This window comes from Xenopus laevis, chromosome 3L (genome assembly GCF_017654675.1).
Source record: "Xenopus laevis strain J_2021 chromosome 3L, Xenopus_laevis_v10.1, whole genome shotgun sequence".
Taxonomy (NCBI): Eukaryota; Metazoa; Chordata; class Amphibia; order Anura; family Pipidae; genus Xenopus; species Xenopus laevis.
In genome coordinates this window covers 152673770-152693276 of record NC_054375.1, presented here as the reverse complement: position 1 = coordinate 152693276, position 19507 = coordinate 152673770, and the positions used below count along the sequence as shown (strand labels likewise).

General features: G+C 41.0%; 1 protein-coding gene across 1 annotated transcript; it reads right to left on the bottom strand.

Moving 5' to 3' along the window:
- Window positions 1-11845: 11845 nt before the first annotated feature.
- Window positions 11846-18477, bottom strand: XB5845012.L (provisional ortholog of transmembrane 4 L six family member 5 L homeolog). The gene is made up of 5 exons (XM_018251759.2): window positions 18061-18477; window positions 17012-17077; window positions 16586-16749; window positions 13528-13731; window positions 11846-12196 (listed from the first exon to the last, which is right to left on the bottom strand). The coding sequence occupies exons 1-4, from the start codon at window positions 18241-18243 to the stop codon at window positions 13539-13541; spliced, it is 606 nt and encodes a 201-aa protein (XP_018107248.1). The 5' UTR covers window positions 18244-18477; the 3' UTR covers window positions 11846-12196; window positions 13528-13538.
- Window positions 18478-19507: the final 1030 nt, after the last annotated feature.

Here is a 19507-nt window from a genome sequence, read left to right as displayed (position 1 = left end):
AAGGCTTCACATGTATTGTTATTGATACTTTTTATTACTCAACTTTCTGTCTAGGCCTCTCCTATTCATATTCAAGTCTCTTATTTAAAACAATGAATGGTTACTAGGGGAATTTGGAAATTGCAAACAGGAGAGCTGCTGAATAAAAAGCCAAATAACCCAAAAACCACAAGTAATAGAAAATGAAAGCCAAGTGCAGATTGTCTGGGAATATCACTCTCTACATGAGCTATTTATCAAAGATGGAGTTGATTTTTACCTGATATATGAAAAGTTTTAATAGGTATTTTTCAGTTACCTTTCGGGTAAAAAATCTAATTTATTTTGAGATTTATTATACCCCGAACCTGAAAATAGCTTGAATCCAAAAATACTCCAGCTAAAACCTGTTGAGGTCATGCAGAAATCAAAGGCAGAGGTCCCTTGAACCATTTGAAGGTCTTTGTAGCCTTTATGATGTTCAGATTTTTTTTCAGAGGGTTTCGCTTAAAAACTCAATCAAGTCAAGCAATTCAAGTTTTTTTTTTTTCGCCGAAAACTAGATTAATTCAGGTTTTCAGGGTTTTCACCCCAAATTCACTGATTCCAGTTATTCCCATTCAAGTTTTTTCTTAAACCAAAAAACATTCAAATTGTGAGATCCATCGAGGCATAAAAAAACCCCACAAACCTCTAAAACTCCACCTTTGTAATCCCCTATAAGTTAACGCATAGGTGAACAACTCCTGTAAAATTGTATGGCCAGTTTTAGCATTTGTTCAGGCTTAAAAATAAAAACATTTAATAACAACACCAACAGCCCCCCGCTTACCTTAGCCCATTGATTATCTGAATAGCACAGAGCACAATCTGGATGCAGCTTGAAGCCAGGATTGTAGAAAAAAAAATGACATTCAATTCAACCACACCAGTTGGTTCGACACACCGATCCCAGGCGTTTCTATTGAAGAGGTAACTCCTTTCGAAACTGGGGAGAGGAAGGGGGAAAAAAGGAGGTAAATGTAGATGGAAGGGTACTATGACACAGTGAAGGAATTTTCGTTCATAGGCTATAGCTGTAACTGTGGAACTGGGCCACCTGGGGTGCTTGAAGCAGTTGCACAAGGGCTCAGCCTGAAGGACAGTTAGGGTAAGAATTAGGGATGCACAGAATCCACTATTTTGGATTTGGCTGAACCCCTGAATCCTTCGTGAAAGATTTAGGCAAATACCGAACCAAATTCTAATTTGCATATGCAAATTATGGGTGGGAAGGGGAAAACATTTTTTACTTCCTTGTTTTCTGATAAAAAGTCACGCGATCTCCCTCCCCGCCTCTAATGTGCATATGCAAATTAGGATTCAGTTTGGCCGGGCAGAAGGATTAGGCGGCATACAAATCCTGCTGAAAAAGGCCAATCCCAAACCAAATCCTGGATTCGGTGCATCCCTAGTAAGAACTGAGGACCAAGGCCATTTGTTCTCCTAGATACACTGGAAAGCCCAGATTGAAGGTCAGATTTGGGGTGAATATGTATTTTGTGTCTTGATACTATGACTGAGTGATAAACACATCAATATCTATATCTATATAATATCTATATAATAATTTATGTAATAATTTCATGAGCTTAGGTAGGCCCTTACCAAATGCAAGTGCAGTCTTGGCCAAAGGATAGACAGTCAAATGGGACTTGAACTGAAAAAGTTCATGAAACCCTCTAGTCACCAGAAAAACCCAAATGTTGCCCTTTTTTTTTTTGTTTTTGTGCTGCCCAACTTCAAAGAAGAAAGTCCATGAAAATAAATATCTGATTGATTGAGTTGTAAACGAGCTCTCAGGGAATTTGTTTGTTTCAAGAAGGAACATAGGGCTAATTGCTACTCACCGGGCAATACTTTGTATTCAAGGCATTAAACACTCACTTCAAAAATTCCAGAGGCATTTTGAAAGGGATTACCCATTGAACCCGTCCGCTTATAAACAAGTACAGACAGCGAGGACCATTGACCAGACCCAGCGCTGAGACAACAAGACCATAGAGAGCGCCACATATCCCCATGGCTGAGATTATGATAGAGAGGAGCATCTGTGGAAAGAAAGGAATGGTGGAGACTATCGGTAAGTAAGGGAATAAGATCCAACCATTGATATGGGCCATGAACTGCTTTAACCCAGGTCACATGACTTCCTAGTCTGGTACATAGGTCCCAGGGTTATTGCTGATTACATGACCTTTGCTCAAGCAGATTTATAGCCAGATTGGAGACTATATGAGTATTATGTAAACATTGACTGTCTTACCCTAAAGTGGCTGCTTTTTCCAGGCTTCCCTATGTAGTGGATATATATTGCAGCAATCAGGACCTATGGGGAAATAAAAGAGAGTATCAGTGTAAAGTCAATAGAAGTCTAATATCAAAAGTATCTTTGGGGCGTTCAATTCAACGTTATGTTAAACATGGATGGTTGTCATATGGGTGGCATCACCAGGGCGAAGAGACTCATCTTAGACAACAATGTTTCTTGTTACATTCTTGTTACGTTCCCATGTCATATTTATTGTGAGATCTCTGTTCCCAAGCCATTGTGCTTATTTTCCCCACTGGGGTCACCCAGTCACCTTTTTGGTTGATTTGGCTACATTATCTTGTAAATTGTCATGCTTTTTATACCATCTGTGTTTTGGGGTCATCATCTAGGAAGGGACACTTAGTTGTCCATCACCCTGAGAGATATATTTTCAATTCTTGTACTAGTTCTCCCAGTGAATAGAGACTGGTTAGATGGACCCCGAAAGGAGAAGAAGATACTTTTACAGGATGCAGTATATAATATAAAATGAGTCTCCACTCAACTGCTCAAGGAAAAAGCACATTCAGTTGCAGCTGAAGCAACAGGAGACCTTTTACGAGGGGACTACATCTGTTCTCTATGGAAAGTTGAAGGTTGAAGGTTGAAGTTGGTTTTCAAGTAAAGCTGAATTGCTTACACTAAATATAATACAAAAACTATCCAAGCCCTGGTGTGCTTCACTGCTGTACAGCCTCTACTCAATGTCATGGCACCTGATGTGACAGTCGGTAGTCCAGATATATATATATGCTGTGAGCCTGCAGCCTAATAATAGTTTCCCAAACATCTACTATATGGCACGATAGGTACATTAGATAGTGAAAGGGTTTAGTATGTACTTAACTAATGAGAAGATGTAAGGCTACTAATGTTAATATTCTTAGTACAATGTTCATCCAGCCATTTTGGATTGAGGAGGAATTTTCTGTCTCCTCTAAGACAACATAGATAGAGCTTTACATGGGACTTCTACCCCTTTGGCATAGCAAGAAGCTGGCGTAAGGACTGGGTGAGGACAGAAGTACACCTGATGTACATGCGACAACTACATTACTGATAAAATCATGTTAGTAGCCCATGAGAGAAGGCCAGAGACCACCAAAGAAGATCACTAAAGATCTGCTGTCACTTACCATAACTCCGCTGCCCATGAGACCCCCCAGATAAAGAACTTCTGGGGTCATTTTGACACCTGGGTTATTGATGGCATCCACGCTCCATCCTGGGAAGAACAATAGGATATTACCGATGATGCTGAGGACACAGAAGGGGTACAGGGACACCCCAATATACTTGGAACAGTCCTGAACGCACATGGGGAAGCAGCCCATTGAAATTGGAAAATGAAACTGAAAAGAATCAGGATAGGAAGCTAGGAGGAAACCAAATTGGTTGAGTGTAGTAATGACTGGCAGAAGGGAGCGCAGTTTAAGAGTGCTGCTGGCAAGAAGAGTGCAGATTAGACAACAAGGAAACAGCTGAGATTTCACCCGGTCACAGCTCCTTTCTGACGGCGTTATGAGTCACAGCCACGACAGGGTGAAGTTTGAACTCATCATCTTAGTAAACAAATGCCCAGGTATATATATAGCCTATAACTCTACATATGTGAACGCCTTATATGGCCTTATTTACCCATACAACAGACACAAGTACTGGCTGATGGGTGCACAATTGCTCTCATAAGGATCCAGGATAATGAAGACAGCAGAGAAGATCATAGGTGTCTCTCTTCCTTCTATCAAGGACATTTACACCACTCGCTGCATCCGTAAAGCCACCAGCATTGTGTCTGATCCAACACTCCCCTCACACTCACTGTTCACACTCCTGCCATCTGGAAAAAGGTACCGAAGCATTAGGGCCCTCACTACCAGACTGTGTAACAGTTTCTTCCCCAAGCCATGAGGCTCCTGAATACTCAGGGACCGGACAGATCTCTCTCACACACTCCATCTGACCTTACTATATACCACAACGTTACACAACCACTGTACGCCATTGTATAAATAAATAGCCATTGGATACAGTTGTTCTCTATGAGCACATCTGCACTTTATCATGTTCTTTATCATATTCTTACTACTATAATATCACAATGATACAACCATCTTGTGTGACGTTTAGCATTATTTACTTAACATATTACATCTGCTGAGTGTGCACTGTCTTGTCCTGTCCCTGCACTGTCTTGTCCTGTCTTGCAGGAGTTGCATATTTTTGCACTTTTTGTCTGTTGTCCGGTACATCTCAGCTGTGGCTGAGCTTCATGTGGTTTTTAATAGCACCCCATACCCACCCCTTTGAATGAATGTGGCCCTATACTTTTAAAAATGGTGCGTTGGTTCGGACAATTCCTCTCCCTTAAAAGCCACATACTGGCAGGGGAGGATAGATCCTTCATACTGAAACCAAGGTTCAACAGATACTGATTACAGATAATGCTACTATGCAGAGAAGTAAGACTTTTTATACTATAGCCAGAGGCAAACAAGTAGGGACCGCCATATGGGCTTTACCTTGATGTGGCTTTTCAACTTTATGATCATAACTTTGTAACTAAAAACCCCTGTTTTGTAAACTTACTTTTGAGACAGGGATTGTGCTTTAAAACTAGCACTTCCATTATACTTAAATATACTATAACTTAGCCTTTAGAGTGCTTCCACACACCACCATTTTTGTACATTGTCCGGGACATCTATGTTGTGTGTAGCACCATGGTCGTAGAGGAACGTTGTTCCATTTCACTGTGTACTGTACAAATGTATATGGATGAAATGACAATAAACTCACTCTTGACTTGACTTGACCATGCAGGAGGTGCTTGTGCCTCTATCCCTTGTGCCAGATTAAAAGGTACAGGGCTGTTTTGCACATAGATCATCTGAGGTTCCAGCCTTGCTCACCAAAGGATACCACTACCTTGTGTTCAAGCCACTCATAAGAGCAACACAAGTAGCAGAGGGTAATGGTGTAAAATTTTGAACAATTTTCTCATGAATACGAAGGGCATATTGCCCGATCAGTGAAATATTTGTTATAAAAAGGCAGTGGAAAGCAGAGGTGCATGAGCAGAGGAGACAAGTAAACCTCAAATTTAGGAGAAACATATAGAAATGTACTTATGGATTATTATGTAAGAGAGAAGTAGGAGCATGGGTGGCCCAGCCCTTCCAGGGAAGGCCTTAGCTACAAATTCCTTTGTGGCAGACTTTGCCCACTCTGAGCCGAGGCATCTATACATTGCCCCAATATAAGGAAAGATCTCAGATCTGTAGAGGTGGGGCACGTGAGATGAGAGAGAAGATAGAGGCAAGTCTTAACACACACAGAAAGAGGAACAAGAAGGTAAGTAAATTTCCTACGCTCAAGAACCAATTCCTTCTGGTACATTTTGAGCATACACGGGTCATAGCGAGCCCATTTAGCACAGGTTTGGGCAATTTATAGAATACATGTGATATGCTTCAAACTGCACAGAATAGATGCAGGTAGGTTACAAATATACAAGATATTTATAACCTTATAATGGTAAAGTATTTATGGACAAGAAGCTGAAGGTAGTTGTGGATAATAAGTACAAAAAAGAGTGACTAAGCTGATAAAGGGAATGGAAAGTCTATAAAGGGAAAGATTGTCCAAGGTAGGGTTGTTACATTGAAGAAGAGGTGCTTAAGGGGAGATATGATCACTGTGTATAAATACATAAAGGGACCTTACAACAAATTCAATGATCAATTTATTTATTCCAAAGGACACAAGGACATCCCTTGAGAATAGAAGAAAGAAGGTTCTATCTTAAGGTGCAAAATGTTTTTATTCCTTATACTATTATTACTTACTATCCACCTACCTACAAAAGCTGCTCTGTGGGGCTCTTGGAAGTTACCGCGACAGTAGTAACTATAGAGGACGCAGACCCCTTCCCTGGCCGCTCTTCTACCTGAGAGTGAGGGGAGAAGGGGGACACGAGTGGAGGGTTTACAGTGAAGATTTCTTTGCGGTGGAGCCCAACATTGTGTAGTTACGCTTAAAAGGAAACAGTTTGAGGAGAGTGATAAAGTCAGAGTAAATCGCAGTGTGAGACGAGTCAGTCATTAAGAATGCCAACTGGCTTAGGGTATCTGCGTCTACCCTAGTATTCTTGGAGTCCAACCCATTTAGTATCTAGAGCCAGTGGTGTAACTAGATACAGCCAATTTTTTTTTAGGACGCAAAATGTCTAGAGGTTGATTTGTTTTACCAATATTCATTAAAACTGTATAAGGGCCTCATGGGGCCCCTATACCTCCTGGGCCCCGGGCAGCCACAGGGTCTGCTTCCTCTGTAGTTACTTCCCTGTCTACAGCCTTGCCCTGATTAACCTGAACGTTTTTTTCAGGCCTTTTGGACCCTTTTTCAGCTGTCACTATAGGTATGGGATTCATTATCCAGAAACCCATTATCCAGAAAGCTCTGAATTACAGAAAGGCTGTCTCCCATAGACTCCATTTTATCCAAATAATCCAAATTTTAAAAAATGATTTCCTTTTTCTCTGTAATAATTGCAGTCGTTCAGTCCATTTATGAGACTAAAACTGTCCAAATCATTATTTAATCTGGTGTTCAGACAATGATTGGGCCAGGCAGAAGATTGATCTGACAGCCAAATTCTCAGATCAGCCCAATATTTCTAAATATTGCTAATTAATGAGCAGGGTGCACCAAAACTGGATAATATATTTAGGGTTGTTTCCATAAAGGTTTGGTATAAGTCTCAAAAACACTGATACAGGTATGGGATCCGTTATTCGGAAACCCTTTATACAGAAAACTCGGAATTATGGGAAGGCTATGTCCCATAGATTCCATTATATGCAAATAATTCTAATCTGTAAAAAGTATTACCCTTTTCTCTGTAATAATAAAAAAGGTAACTTGTACTTGATCCCAACTAAGATATAATTATTCCTTATTGGAAGCAAAACCAGCCTATTGGGTTTATTTAATGTTTACATGATTTTCTAGTACAGGTATGGGATCCTTTATCCGTAAACCCGTTATCCAGAAAGCGCCGAATTACGGAATGGCCATCTCCCATAGACTCCATTTTATCCAAATAATCCAAATTTTTAAAAATGATTTCCTTTTTCTGTGTAATATTAAACAGTAGCTTGTACTTGATCCCAACTAAGATACAATTAATCCTTATTGGAAGCAAAACCAGCCTATTGGGTTTATTTCATGTTTATATGATTTTCTAGTAGACTTAAGGTATGAAGATCCAAATTACAGAAAGACCCGTTACCCGGAAAAACCCAGATCCCGAGCATTCTGGATAACAGGTCCCATACCTGTAGAAGAAATTATTGAAAGATCCGTTATCTGAAAACCCCCAGGTCCAGATAACAAGTCACAATCATGTAATTACATTTTAAATTTCTCCCAATCTGTCTGTCCCTTGATATTCACTGTCATTCACTGAATCATTATTATTATTTTACTGACTCATGTGGTCAGAACCAGCAGTGCAGGGAGTAAAATCAGACAATTACATTGAAACATTCTTCAGATTGTTATTTTTTTTTTTTTTTGGTATCGCTAAATTTGGTTACAATTTGAGCCATTGGAGGGCAGTATATTGTTACATATATACCCAGGCTTAGTTTGAGCTGTAGGGGACGGGAGGAATAATGGATAAAGATATTTGCATATAATACGCTAGTGATATTCAGTAAGTGTGCCCTGGCAATGTCAGTACGACGTGCCCCCCGTTGCATATAAATGGGGTTTGAGTCACTCAGTAACACCTCCTGCCTTGTCATTTATATGGGAGATGGAGCTTTTCTGAGTCACCTAATTTCACGCATCTTTTCTCACGCTGAGTCCCATTTTTGTGTTTTATTTCTGAGATTTAAAGGGACACTGCCGTCGCCTATTTCCTCTCTTTGCTCTGTTCTATTTACTGTCACACTGTCCTGCTTTTTATGAAATATATGGTTTTGGTTACTCTATCTCAGAAAACCTTTGTTATTTCTCCAGTAGTCAGTGGCGGAACTACAAAAGTAGTTTAAAAAGTAGTTTAAAAAGGATAAGTAAACCTTTAAAATAAGTGAATGTAAATTTGATTTAGGAGGCTATTCTAAACACTTTTGCAATGTACATTCATTATTTATTTATTTTTAAATTCCAAGATATTAAAGGATACATGTACTGTTAATATGAATGAATTTTGTTACAACAGCGCCACCTGCTGGTCAGTTTCCCACCAGTCTGACCACCAAGTAGTCAAGGAAGTTGTCAGGAGAAAGAAAGAGGTTGTTCTGATGTTCTTCTGCTTAGGAAAAAAATTAGAAACCTTCCTCAAATCTTCCCTTACAGAAGAACATCAGAGCAGCCTCTATCTTTCTCCTGACAACTTCCTTGACTACTTGGCGGTCAGACTGGTGAGAAAATGACCAGCAGGTGGCGCTGTTGTAACAAAATGCATTCATATTAATAGTTCATGTATCCCTTAATATCTTGGAATAAAAAATAAATAAATAATGAATGTACATTGCAAAAGTGTTTAGAATAGCCTCCTAAATCAATTTTACATTCACTTATTTTAAAGGTTTACTTATCCTTTAAAGGAAAACTATACCCCCTGAACAATGTAGGTCTCTATAAAAAGATATTGCATAAAACAGCTCATGTGTAAAACCCTGCTTCATGTAAACAAACCATTTTCATAATAATATACTTTTTCAGTAGTATGTGCCATTGAGTAATCATAAATAGAAAACTGCCATTTCAAAAAATATGGGATCATATGATTCACAGTGCACACAAACATACCAAACAAACTATACATGTTAGGTCACATGAGCCAATTAACCGACAGAGTTCTGTCTTTTGCTCCCACACTTCTTCCTGTTACAGATAGAGCTGCAGTATTTCTGGTCAGGTGATCTCTTCCTGTTACAGTTAGAGCTGCAGTATTTCTGGTCAGGTGATCTCTTCCTGTTACAGTTAGAGCTGCAGTATTTCTGGTCAGGTGATCTCTTCCTGTTACAGTTAGAGCTGCAGTATTTCTGGTCAGGTGATCTCTGAGACAGCACACAGACCATCACGAAATGGTGGTTCAATACAACAGATGTAAAATGGCAATATTTACTTCAATATATATTCCAGTTTGATAACATTCTTAAATATGCCACTTTATATGATAAATAGTGATGGGCAAATTTGTCTCATTTTGCTTTGCTGAAAAATTTGTGAAATTAGTTATAATTCCAACGCACATTAAAGTTAATGGTGTGCGTTTAATTGTCTCTGGGGTCGGAATTGTCGCCTTTTCGCCTGTGAATTTTTGTGACAAATTTGCGAATGTATTCGGCAAGACACGCAAATTTGCTGCGTATTTGCGCCTGGCGAATAAATTAGCCCATCACTGATGATAAATGATCTGTTGCTTAAATATTCATTTTGGGGGTAAAGTTTTCCTTTAAACCAAGACACAACAGGCGGTCATGAGAAGCCTAGACCATGACCATTGCAGCCTAAGCTGTACCCATCCTGTTGTTTGTCCTGCCCAGCTGTCATCCAAGTGGCATGATGCCAGTTTTAGATCATGTGCAGGTGTGTCACCAGGGCATCCACCGGGCGGTACTGGGGGTATTACAATCAGGGGCCCTAAGAGATGGGAAGGAGTGATTTGTGAGAGTTTATAGTGGAGGGGGCAGGCTTTGGACTGATTGTGGATGAGGTTTGGATGGGGCTGCACAATATATATATATATATTTTTTTAATTGGGACCCTATTCTACTAGTTGTGACTAACAGCAGTATGACACCCCATAATTGCTAAAGGTGTCCTTGTGTATCTCCTATAAATAACGGAGAAGAGGTCCACCAGAGAGTGCATGTTATTTGGCTACAACTGTACAAAGGCGTATGGCTAACACAGGGAAATATATACCAGCCCTTTATAGTAATACAACTGGCTGCAACTGCTGTAGTTCTTCACCTTACACTTTCTCCTGGGCCAGGCTGGGTTGCTCAGAACTCTAGAATATCTCCCTGGGCCCAAGTCAAGAACAACCCTCATCAACCATTTCTTATTTCTACCATATGCCTATATAGCACCTACCTACTGTAAACTGTATGTAATTATTAGCATTATAATACACATCATGGCTGTACCTGTCACATCCCGACCCATGTTCTGCCCTTGCCCAGCCCCCCGCCATCCTCCCTGCCAAAGGCTTCAGACGATATTGGAGGATCTCAGGTATGGATTCAATGCATTTCAATAGAATGGCTTAGTTAGATTTTGGTTGCAAATTACTGGACAGCTGGAGATGGATCTATTACTGCAGTAGACCTGGGGTGGGGGCTTATATCGGGGAGACTCCTGACAAGCATTGGGGAGTTCTTTATATATAAATATATATATATATAATACACAAAAGCCATGAATATCCTGTAAATTATATCCTTATAAACGGTGAGTAGTGATGTCATCAGTTATAAACGGTGAGTAGTGATGTCATTTCTGTCACATGACTTACTAAAATTTGTGTATTATAAAAAAATAAAGTTCCCCAGTTGTAAAATATGAGGATATTAGAAGTTACCTCGGAGTTCCATGACCTGTATAAAAACACTCGGCCTTCACCCTCGTTTTTTTATATGGTCATGAAACTCCTCGGTAACTTATAATATCCTTATATTTTACAAGAGCGGGTACTTTATTCACTATATATTGATGCAGAGTAATACCAGCACTCACTAAAAGGTACTCACTAGTGCCTGGGTGCAGTCCATGAAAAGCAAATAATACTGGGTAATGAAGAGTGGTCGCACTCGCAGGTCTTACATTATAAATAAGTATCATTTATTAAAGAGCAAAGACTAACATTTTGGCTGTATCCGTTTTATCTTTGAAAAAGGTTGTGGATACAGCCGAAATGTTAGTCTTTTCTCTTTAATAAATGATACTTATTTATAATGTAAGACCTGCGAGTGCGACCACTCTTCATTATCTGGTATATAAATAAATATATATATAGTGAATAAAGTACCCCCTCTTGTAAAATATAAGGATATTATTAGTTACCGAGGAGTTTCATGACCATATAAAAACACGAGGGTGAAGGCTGAGTGTTTTTTTTATACAGGTCATGGAACTCCGAGGTAACTTCTAATATCCTCATATTTTACAACTGGGGAACTTTATTTATTATAATACACAAATTTCAGTGAGTCATGTGACAGAAATGACATCAGAACTCACCGTTTATAACTGATGACATCAGAACTCACCGTTTATAAGGATAGAATTTACAAGATATTCATGGCTTTTGTGTATTATATCAGGTTATATTCCCTGGGTGTGGGTACCTTCCCTATGTCTGTACAGCAGTTCATTACAGAACATGGCACCCTACAGGATATTTAGCCCATTATATGTCTTTGGAAATACAGTTAATTAAAGTCATTTGTTACTTTAGGTTTTTCGAATAAAAAAAAAAAATCAAAATAAAAGTATATTTTAGCATTTGATTTAATTCAATTTCTCAACATCACACACAGGAGAGAATTTAAAGAAAAGTGTCCGGTCTATACGGCTTCATGGGGGGTAAGAATCTGCAAAGGATGTCATTCCCAGAAGCCTCTCTGCTTGATTTGGCTCGATGATAGATATCCCTACCCATAATCCTCTCCGTTGGGAATGGCTTCCTCCAAGGGGCACACAATGGTGGAACTGGAAGAATCCTCTGGTCGGCTCATGGGAGGTATGTTATGTTTCCATTTAGAAGCAGCTTGTTCTTCCACGTGCAAATCCACCCACTCCTGGTCACATATTAATATTTTGTAAGGAAACTAGAGACTGGATCTAGAAAAAGAAAACGTTTAGGAAGCAAATTCTCAGGAAAAAGTTGTAATATTTCAATAGGCTTGCCGCACTTTATTGCCCCTCGCTCTGCACCGTGAATCATAAATGAGGCCTGTTTTATGTTTATAAGACAAAAAAAGCCAATTCAGGGCCAGGGGCAAGATGTTGAAAAAAACAGGTTTTCTGAAGTCTAATGTAAGTTGAAGCATCTTATAGATCAAAATTGTCTCCACTACTCAATATGCATCTATTTGCCACCTAGTGGTAGATGTGAGAATAGCTGCCTGAAAGATGCTGTGCTGGCTGTTTGTACGAGTCCACGCATAGTGAACTAAGATGGCTGCCCACACCACCATTATTAAAACGAATAAAACATTAAAAAAGTAGTAGCAAATGAATAAAATACAATTTTAAACTGTAGAATGAATTGCTCGCAAGGCACACAGTCTAATGTGGTGATAAAAACAGCACCATTAAAATAATTAGAGTAAAGAAAAGCACTTTGCACTTTTGCAATATACATAAATTGCTTTTAGTTTTTCTTACGAATGTCTTCTTGCCGACTGGCTACAGTGGGCTGAAAATTAATTTTCTGAGATAATAAACGTCTTTGCCATGTTGCTCTGTAGTGATATGCTGGTCAAGAAAACCTCGACCCGCACCTGACCCGGACCTACACCCACCTACACCCTCCTCTATTTATTGACCCGCGTCAACCCACCACGCTGATGATGTCACAAAAGGGGCGGACCAGTCTATGAAACAGGAAGCCGCAAGCTGGCAGTCTAAGGTCACGGCCCACAAGAAGAGCAGCATGGTCGGCCTGAACCTGCACAACCCACGGGTATCGAGCCGGCCCACACATCACTATTGCTCCGCTTAGAAAAATGAAGTTGGTGAGCAGAGAAGAGTCACCTGATCCTTTTCTTGTCCATTCTAAGCAGAGCAAGATGATTCTTTTCTGTGGTTTCAAACTTGTTACATGAGCAGCGTATCTTACAGGTGAGCAGAAGCTTCATATCTAATGACAATATATTTCCGCTGGCCATGCCGAATCTGGAGTTTATTCTGCTCTCTTTCCTGGGAAGAGCAAAGTATCCTCTCCACATCTTTATCTGTCAGTGGCATATATGGTGTATGGGCAGATAAGATTTTCAAGCCTACTGGATCCGCAAATGGACCGATATCCACAGGACTTGGATATTGGTTGGAATCGCTGGGTGCACGTACGAACCTTATACTCCATACGATTTTATCTGTCCATATATAGCAAAACATTGTTAAACGAGTAATTGTAACACCAAAGATGTTTGTATACAGTCCCCACTTACCATGGATTTTGTTAGTATTTCCTGGAACATGTGCCGAAAAGGCAACCAAACAACCCATTCAGCATCTGGATAGCGCAGAGCACCAACTGGATACAGCTCGAGGCCAGGATGGTGGAAAAGAAAACGATATTAAATTCAACCACACCAGCTGGCTGAAGACACCGATCCCAGGCGTCTCTATTGAAGAGGTAACTCCTGTCGATGCTGGGGGGACGAAAGGGAGAAAGATAGAAATGAGGGTGGAAGAGATGGCAATTTATCCGCTTACATCTAGTAGCCCATAGCAATCAACCATAGGGTTGCCACCTGTCAGGTTTTGACCCGGACAGCCCAGTTTTTTGAAGGGCTTTTTGAAGGGCTGTTTGGGTCAAAACTGCCTGTCCGGTTTCCAAATTAGGAAAACTGGGCAGGATTTCCTTAGATTGGCATGGCGATCACAGCCCCGTCCCACCATGTCAAGCCCCCGCCCCTCTACATCACGGCCCTGCCCCCATTGCATCATGGTCCCGCCTCCCCCGGATTTCATTGGTGGGGAAAGGTGGCAACCCTAATCAACCAAGTGTTGAAAAGTAAATGATACCGGTTATTGGTTACCAGAAAAGTGGTAAATTTGAGACCATTTCATGCACTGCCCATGGTTGACACTGCTAAGCATTCCTGAATTTAGTCCTATGGCACAAGGGTGGATTTCTACCGATTGGAGGCTAAAAAAATGGTTTTGTGGATGTTTATATTCTAGAGGAGTGATCACCAACCAGTGGCTCATGAGCAATATGTTGCTCACCAACCCCTTGGATGTTGCTCCTAGTGGCCTCGAAGCAAGTTTTTCATATTGATTTCCTGGTTTGGAGCAAGTTATGGTTAAATAACAACCAGGTGTACTCCCAAACAGAGCCTCCTGAAGGCAACCAGGCCACATAGCCAATCACAGCCCATATTTGGCATCCCCAGAGACTCTCATGCTTGTGTTGCTCCCCAACTTTTTTATATTTGAATGTGGCTCATGTGTGAAAAGGGTTGGGAACCCCTGTTCTAGAGCAACTGAGATACAGATTGGGGAGGCAAGCAATAGAAGATGTTCCACTGGAGAACTTGTAATGTTATATAATTATATACATACTGTGGTATGGTGACAAAAAGGTCCCCAGTTTCCTGGGGAAAAGTGATTGATGGAATGAATGTTGGGCCACGGATTCTCAGATATTGTTACTGAGGTGAGGCCAGTAGTGCTGTTAGCAGAGAAACACTATGGGGCAAATTCACTAAGCGCCGAAGCGCCTAACGTTAGCGTCAATTCGCTAGCATTGGTCATTTTCGTTACTTCGCAAATTCACTAACGACCGCTGGCGTAAATTCGCTAGTGTTACTTCGCACCCTTACGCCTGGCGAATTTTCGCTACGGACGTAACTACGCAAATTCACTAACGCGGGCAGTGTACTGAACGCTACCTTTTACGCTAGACTTCCTTCGCCACCTCAGACCAGGCGAAGCGCAATAGAGTAGATAGGGATTGCTTCAAAAAAAGTTCACATTTTTTCTAAGTCCCAAAAAACGCTCTCGTGTTTTCTATATTATGGGTGATAGGCTGAAAAAGATCGAAAAATTTTTTGTGGCTCCCCTCCTTCCCCCCTACATTCCCTAACTCATGGCAACTTAACTATAGAGTGGGCACATGTGTAGGGCAAAAAAAAATAATTTATTTGATGTTTTGAAGGTTTCCCAGGCATTTGTAGTGATTGTACGTATTCCTCCATTGAAATTTGAATTTGGCGCTGTATGGAAATTAACCTTCGCCAGCGTAACTTCGCTTTACTTAGCGAATCAACGCTAGCGCAACTTCGCAACCTTACGCTACCCCTGTGTGCAACTTCGGATTTTAGTGAATTTGCGGAGCGCTGGCGAAACCACGCCTGGCGAAGTATGGCGAAGCGCAGCGAAGTTGCGCCTGGCGCAACTACGAATCATAGTGAATTTGCCCCTATGTCTCTCTGCAAGGTTTTTGTAATTGATGATCCGGGACTGGTCTTACTGGGAACCCGCAAGAGTAGGGTGGGACGGATTCTCAAATCCATAGGCCAGGTTTTCAAGAGGCCTTAGGCCCTATTTAGTACACCTGATGCTGAGCAGCAATACTGAATGTGTGTGAGACAAACTGCTGGTATTCTCAGCTTCAGGAGAGAAAGCAAAGCATTTGTTTTGTGTTAACCAGAAGGTTGGATTTTTTCTGTTGAACTATTTCTACTTCGGTTACCTTCCCCCTGTGAGTGGAAGTTTTGGAACCGCTGAAAAATAAACGCGGGCAGGAAGCCCTAAAACTGATCCTGGTGTGTAAAGTCGCCTCATTTGCAGCCTACCAGCGAGTGAACCCCTCTTATTACGTAGGCTAAACCTCACCAATCTTTTATCATATCTCTATTATTCCCACAGATGCACAGTGGTAGGTGAGAACTTAATCACTTGTCAAGTGTACTTGGAGTACCATCTTCATAGCATCAGTTACATCATGAAAATGGAAAACCCAAATTGTACTAACGTAACGTCTTCTTTGCTGGGGGTTACTAGACCTGGAACAGAATTTGAGACTTTTAATACATTTAGGGTTGCCACCTGGCCAGTATTTTACCGGCCTGGCCGATAAAAATGATGGCGGATCCCAATGTTATTAATAGGGAAAAAAGGTAGATAAATAGGAAGGCCGGTATTTTTTTCTAGAAAAGGTGGCAACCCTAAATACATTACCCCAGCCTAGAACCTTTTTCATTTGGTCCAGTCCAGTAAACCATAGCAACCAATAATCAATCAGCTTTGATTAGTCTACTGTAGATAGAACCACGTAAAAATGAACCTCTGATTGGTTGATTTCTAAATGAGCTCTGTTGACTGTTGCTAAATTTGAGTTAAAACGATATAAAGGAAAAGGAGCGCTGGGTACTGCTCTACGGACCACAAGATCCTTTTGTTTAGGGATTTTGCAATCCCTGGAGGTTTCAAGCAAGAATGTAGAGTTAGTTGATACTCACTAGGTGATAGTTTGTAGTTAAGACATAAAACACTCACTTCAAAAATTCCAGAGGCAGTTTGAAAGGGATTGCCCATTGCACCCGGCCGCTTAAAAACAGGTACTCACAGCGAGGACCATTGGCCAGACCCAGAGCTGAGACAACAAGACCATAGAGAGCACCACACACCCCCACGGCCGAGAATATGATAGAGAGGAACATCTGTGGAAAGAAAGGAATGGTGGAGACTATTGGTAAATTCTAGGGAATAAAATCCAACCATTGATATGGGCCCCATTGGGGTTTAGAATACATAAACATAATACATGAACTGCTTTAACCCAGGTCACATGATTTCCTAGATTGGTACATAGGTCCCGGGGTTATTACTGATTACATGACCTTTGTTCAAGCAGATTTATAACCAGATTAGGGTCTGTATGTACATTATATGTATGGTGCATGTATAGACTGATTGCCTTACCCCACAGCGGTTGCTACATTTTCCAGGCTTTCCTATGCAGTGGACATAGATTGCAGGAATCAGAACCTAAAGGGAGAAAAGAGAGTCTCAGTAGACAATTAATGGTGAACTTATATCAAAAGCATCTTTGGGCCATTTGATAAAGGTTTACATTGAAGGGCACAGTGGACTGGACAGGCCAATATAGCTGGGTTATATGGGGAGGCATATCTTGGAAAGAAAATTTCTTATTGGAACAGACTTGCCTCACTAACTGCCTGTTAAAGGTCTTCTTGATTGCAAGGGTCATTGACCCTGGTACCCAACTGATGTTCTCCATGGTGGTTATGGTCGCTAACCCTGGCCACCTGTAGAATCACTCACCAGGAACAATACAGCAGTAGCTATATATATATAATGTGCTACAGAAGCTGCTGGTTATTTTGCGGCCATATAGAGAAGAAATGGCTGTTGCCTATAAGCATTAAGCCTTGGAGGACCAGCCTTTGTTCTGGGCTCCCCTTGGCTTTAACAAAGCTACACATATAGGCAAACATCAGCCATTCAGCCATAGCTCAGAGAATATATAGGACAGCAAACAAGTTTTCACCCAATTTCTCACCCAAACTGACATTCTAGCTGGGCTTTCAGTGGTATGTAAGAAAAGAAATCGTCATAATCTCCACATCCCACCCTACTTGACCTTCAAGTTTAGCCCTCAAGTCATTGATTTAGTGTGTCCTCCATGGTTGTAGCCCCACGATTTAAGAACCACTGCCTTAGGGTTCAGGAAGGTTGTCTTTTTTCCTACTAATATTAGTACCATGGCGATCCAGGGACTGTTCTGCTATTTTGGAGTCAAGGAGGAATGTTTTTATCCGCTCCAAGGCAAGTTGGATACAGGTTCCAATGGGGTTTTATACCCCTCTGGAATAACTAGATGCCGAATAAGGACTGGATGAGGGTAACAGCTATGTCACTGTGCAAAATCAAACGCTGAGACCAAATAATTAAAGATGATCCCCCATCAAACTAACATCTGCATTAAAGAGACCTCCATTTTCACTTACCATAATGCCACTGCCCAAGAGACCTCCAAGATAAAGAACCTCCGGGGTCATTTTCACATTTGGGTTATTGATGGCATCCACACTCCATCCCGGGAAGAACAATAGGATATTACAGATGATGCTGATAGCACAGAAGGGGTACAGGGACACCCCAATAAACTTGGAACAGTGCTGGATACACATGGTGAGGCACAGCAGTGAAAAGCCTTGGAGAAAAGAGAAAGAACTACAGCTCAACACCTGGAGATAGGGTCTCTGAGAGTGACAAGGGGCCACAGAGTTTCGGAGCGTATGGAAGCTGATAGTCCTACTCTGGCGGCAGAAGGTGTAGAATGAAAGTAGTAAGATAGTGCTGCAAGCAACAAGATTGTAGATAAGGCGACAAGGAAACAGCTGGGATTTCAACCTCTCACTGTTCCTTTCTAACTGAGTTATGAGTCACAGCCAGGGACAGGGTGAAGTTTGAACCCAACATCTTGACAAACAAATAATCAGGTATATCGACGATATCTTTTAATATGCGTAAGATGATATTCCTATAAATGCCCTTATCACCCCCTATGGAACAGACAGAAGCGCTTAAATGCCAAGGGGTCCAAATTGCATCTCTTGTCCACCCTGTCCATGTGCTGCTCATGCCACAACATGGTAGAAGGTAATAGCAGAGGGTAATTGCACAAAGTGCAAAAGAGTCTCCCCTTCAGGTGGAAAATAATTATAAACTAGAGGTGGAAAGAAGAGATGTGCACAAGCAGGGGGGGGGGGCAGGTGAAGAGACCAGAGACATACTTCTGGAATGTTATGTAAGATAGAAGTAGGAACATTGGTTGCCCAGCCCTCCGAGGGAATGCTTTATCAAGATAATCCTTAGCAGCAGACTTTGCCCACACTGAGCCGAGACATCTATACATTGCCCCACTGTAAGGAAATATTCCCAACTAAATGCAAATCTCAAGAGGTGGGACAGACAAGATGCATGAGAAGACAAAGGGCAACCGTGAAGCCAACAGAAAAGGGGACAAGAATGTAAGTAATGGAACAAGTAATGGTAAGTAATTTGGAACATACATGCAAAATTACCCCATTTAGCCCCAATTGACCCGTTGGCCCCTTCATTCAGTTAGTAATGCTTGCATTTTAAAAGGAAACTCCACCCAAACAGAAACATTTATTCTCTTCATAGTGAAAGATTGTAAACAAATTCCCAGTTCATTCCGCATTGCCAATGGTTTTAAGGTTATTTATAAGAGAAATTGCTATTGAAAGCAGTGTCCCGACAGGAGCAGAGATGACGCATGTAGTCAGAACCCGCAGTGCAGAGAATGGCAAGGGACAGACATGCTGTTATTAATAGCAATTACATTACAACTAGCCAAAATCATTGAAAATGCATAACACATGTATGCTGAAAAATTACGTAGCATATAGATCTAAAAATAAAATTATT

Coding starts and splice junctions, on each gene's coding strand:
- XB5845012.L (XM_018251759.2), bottom strand. CDS start 18,243: ATGTGTATCCAGCACTGTTCCAAGTTTATTGGGGTGTCCCTGTACCCC. Junction 17,078..18,060: donor TCTTGGGCAGTGGCATTATG/GTAAGTGAAAAT, acceptor TTCTCCCTTTAG/GTTCTGATTCCTGCAATCTA. Junction 16,750..17,011: donor AATGTAGCAACCGCTGTGGG/GTAAGGCAATCA, acceptor TTCTTTCCACAG/ATGTTCCTCTCTATCATATT.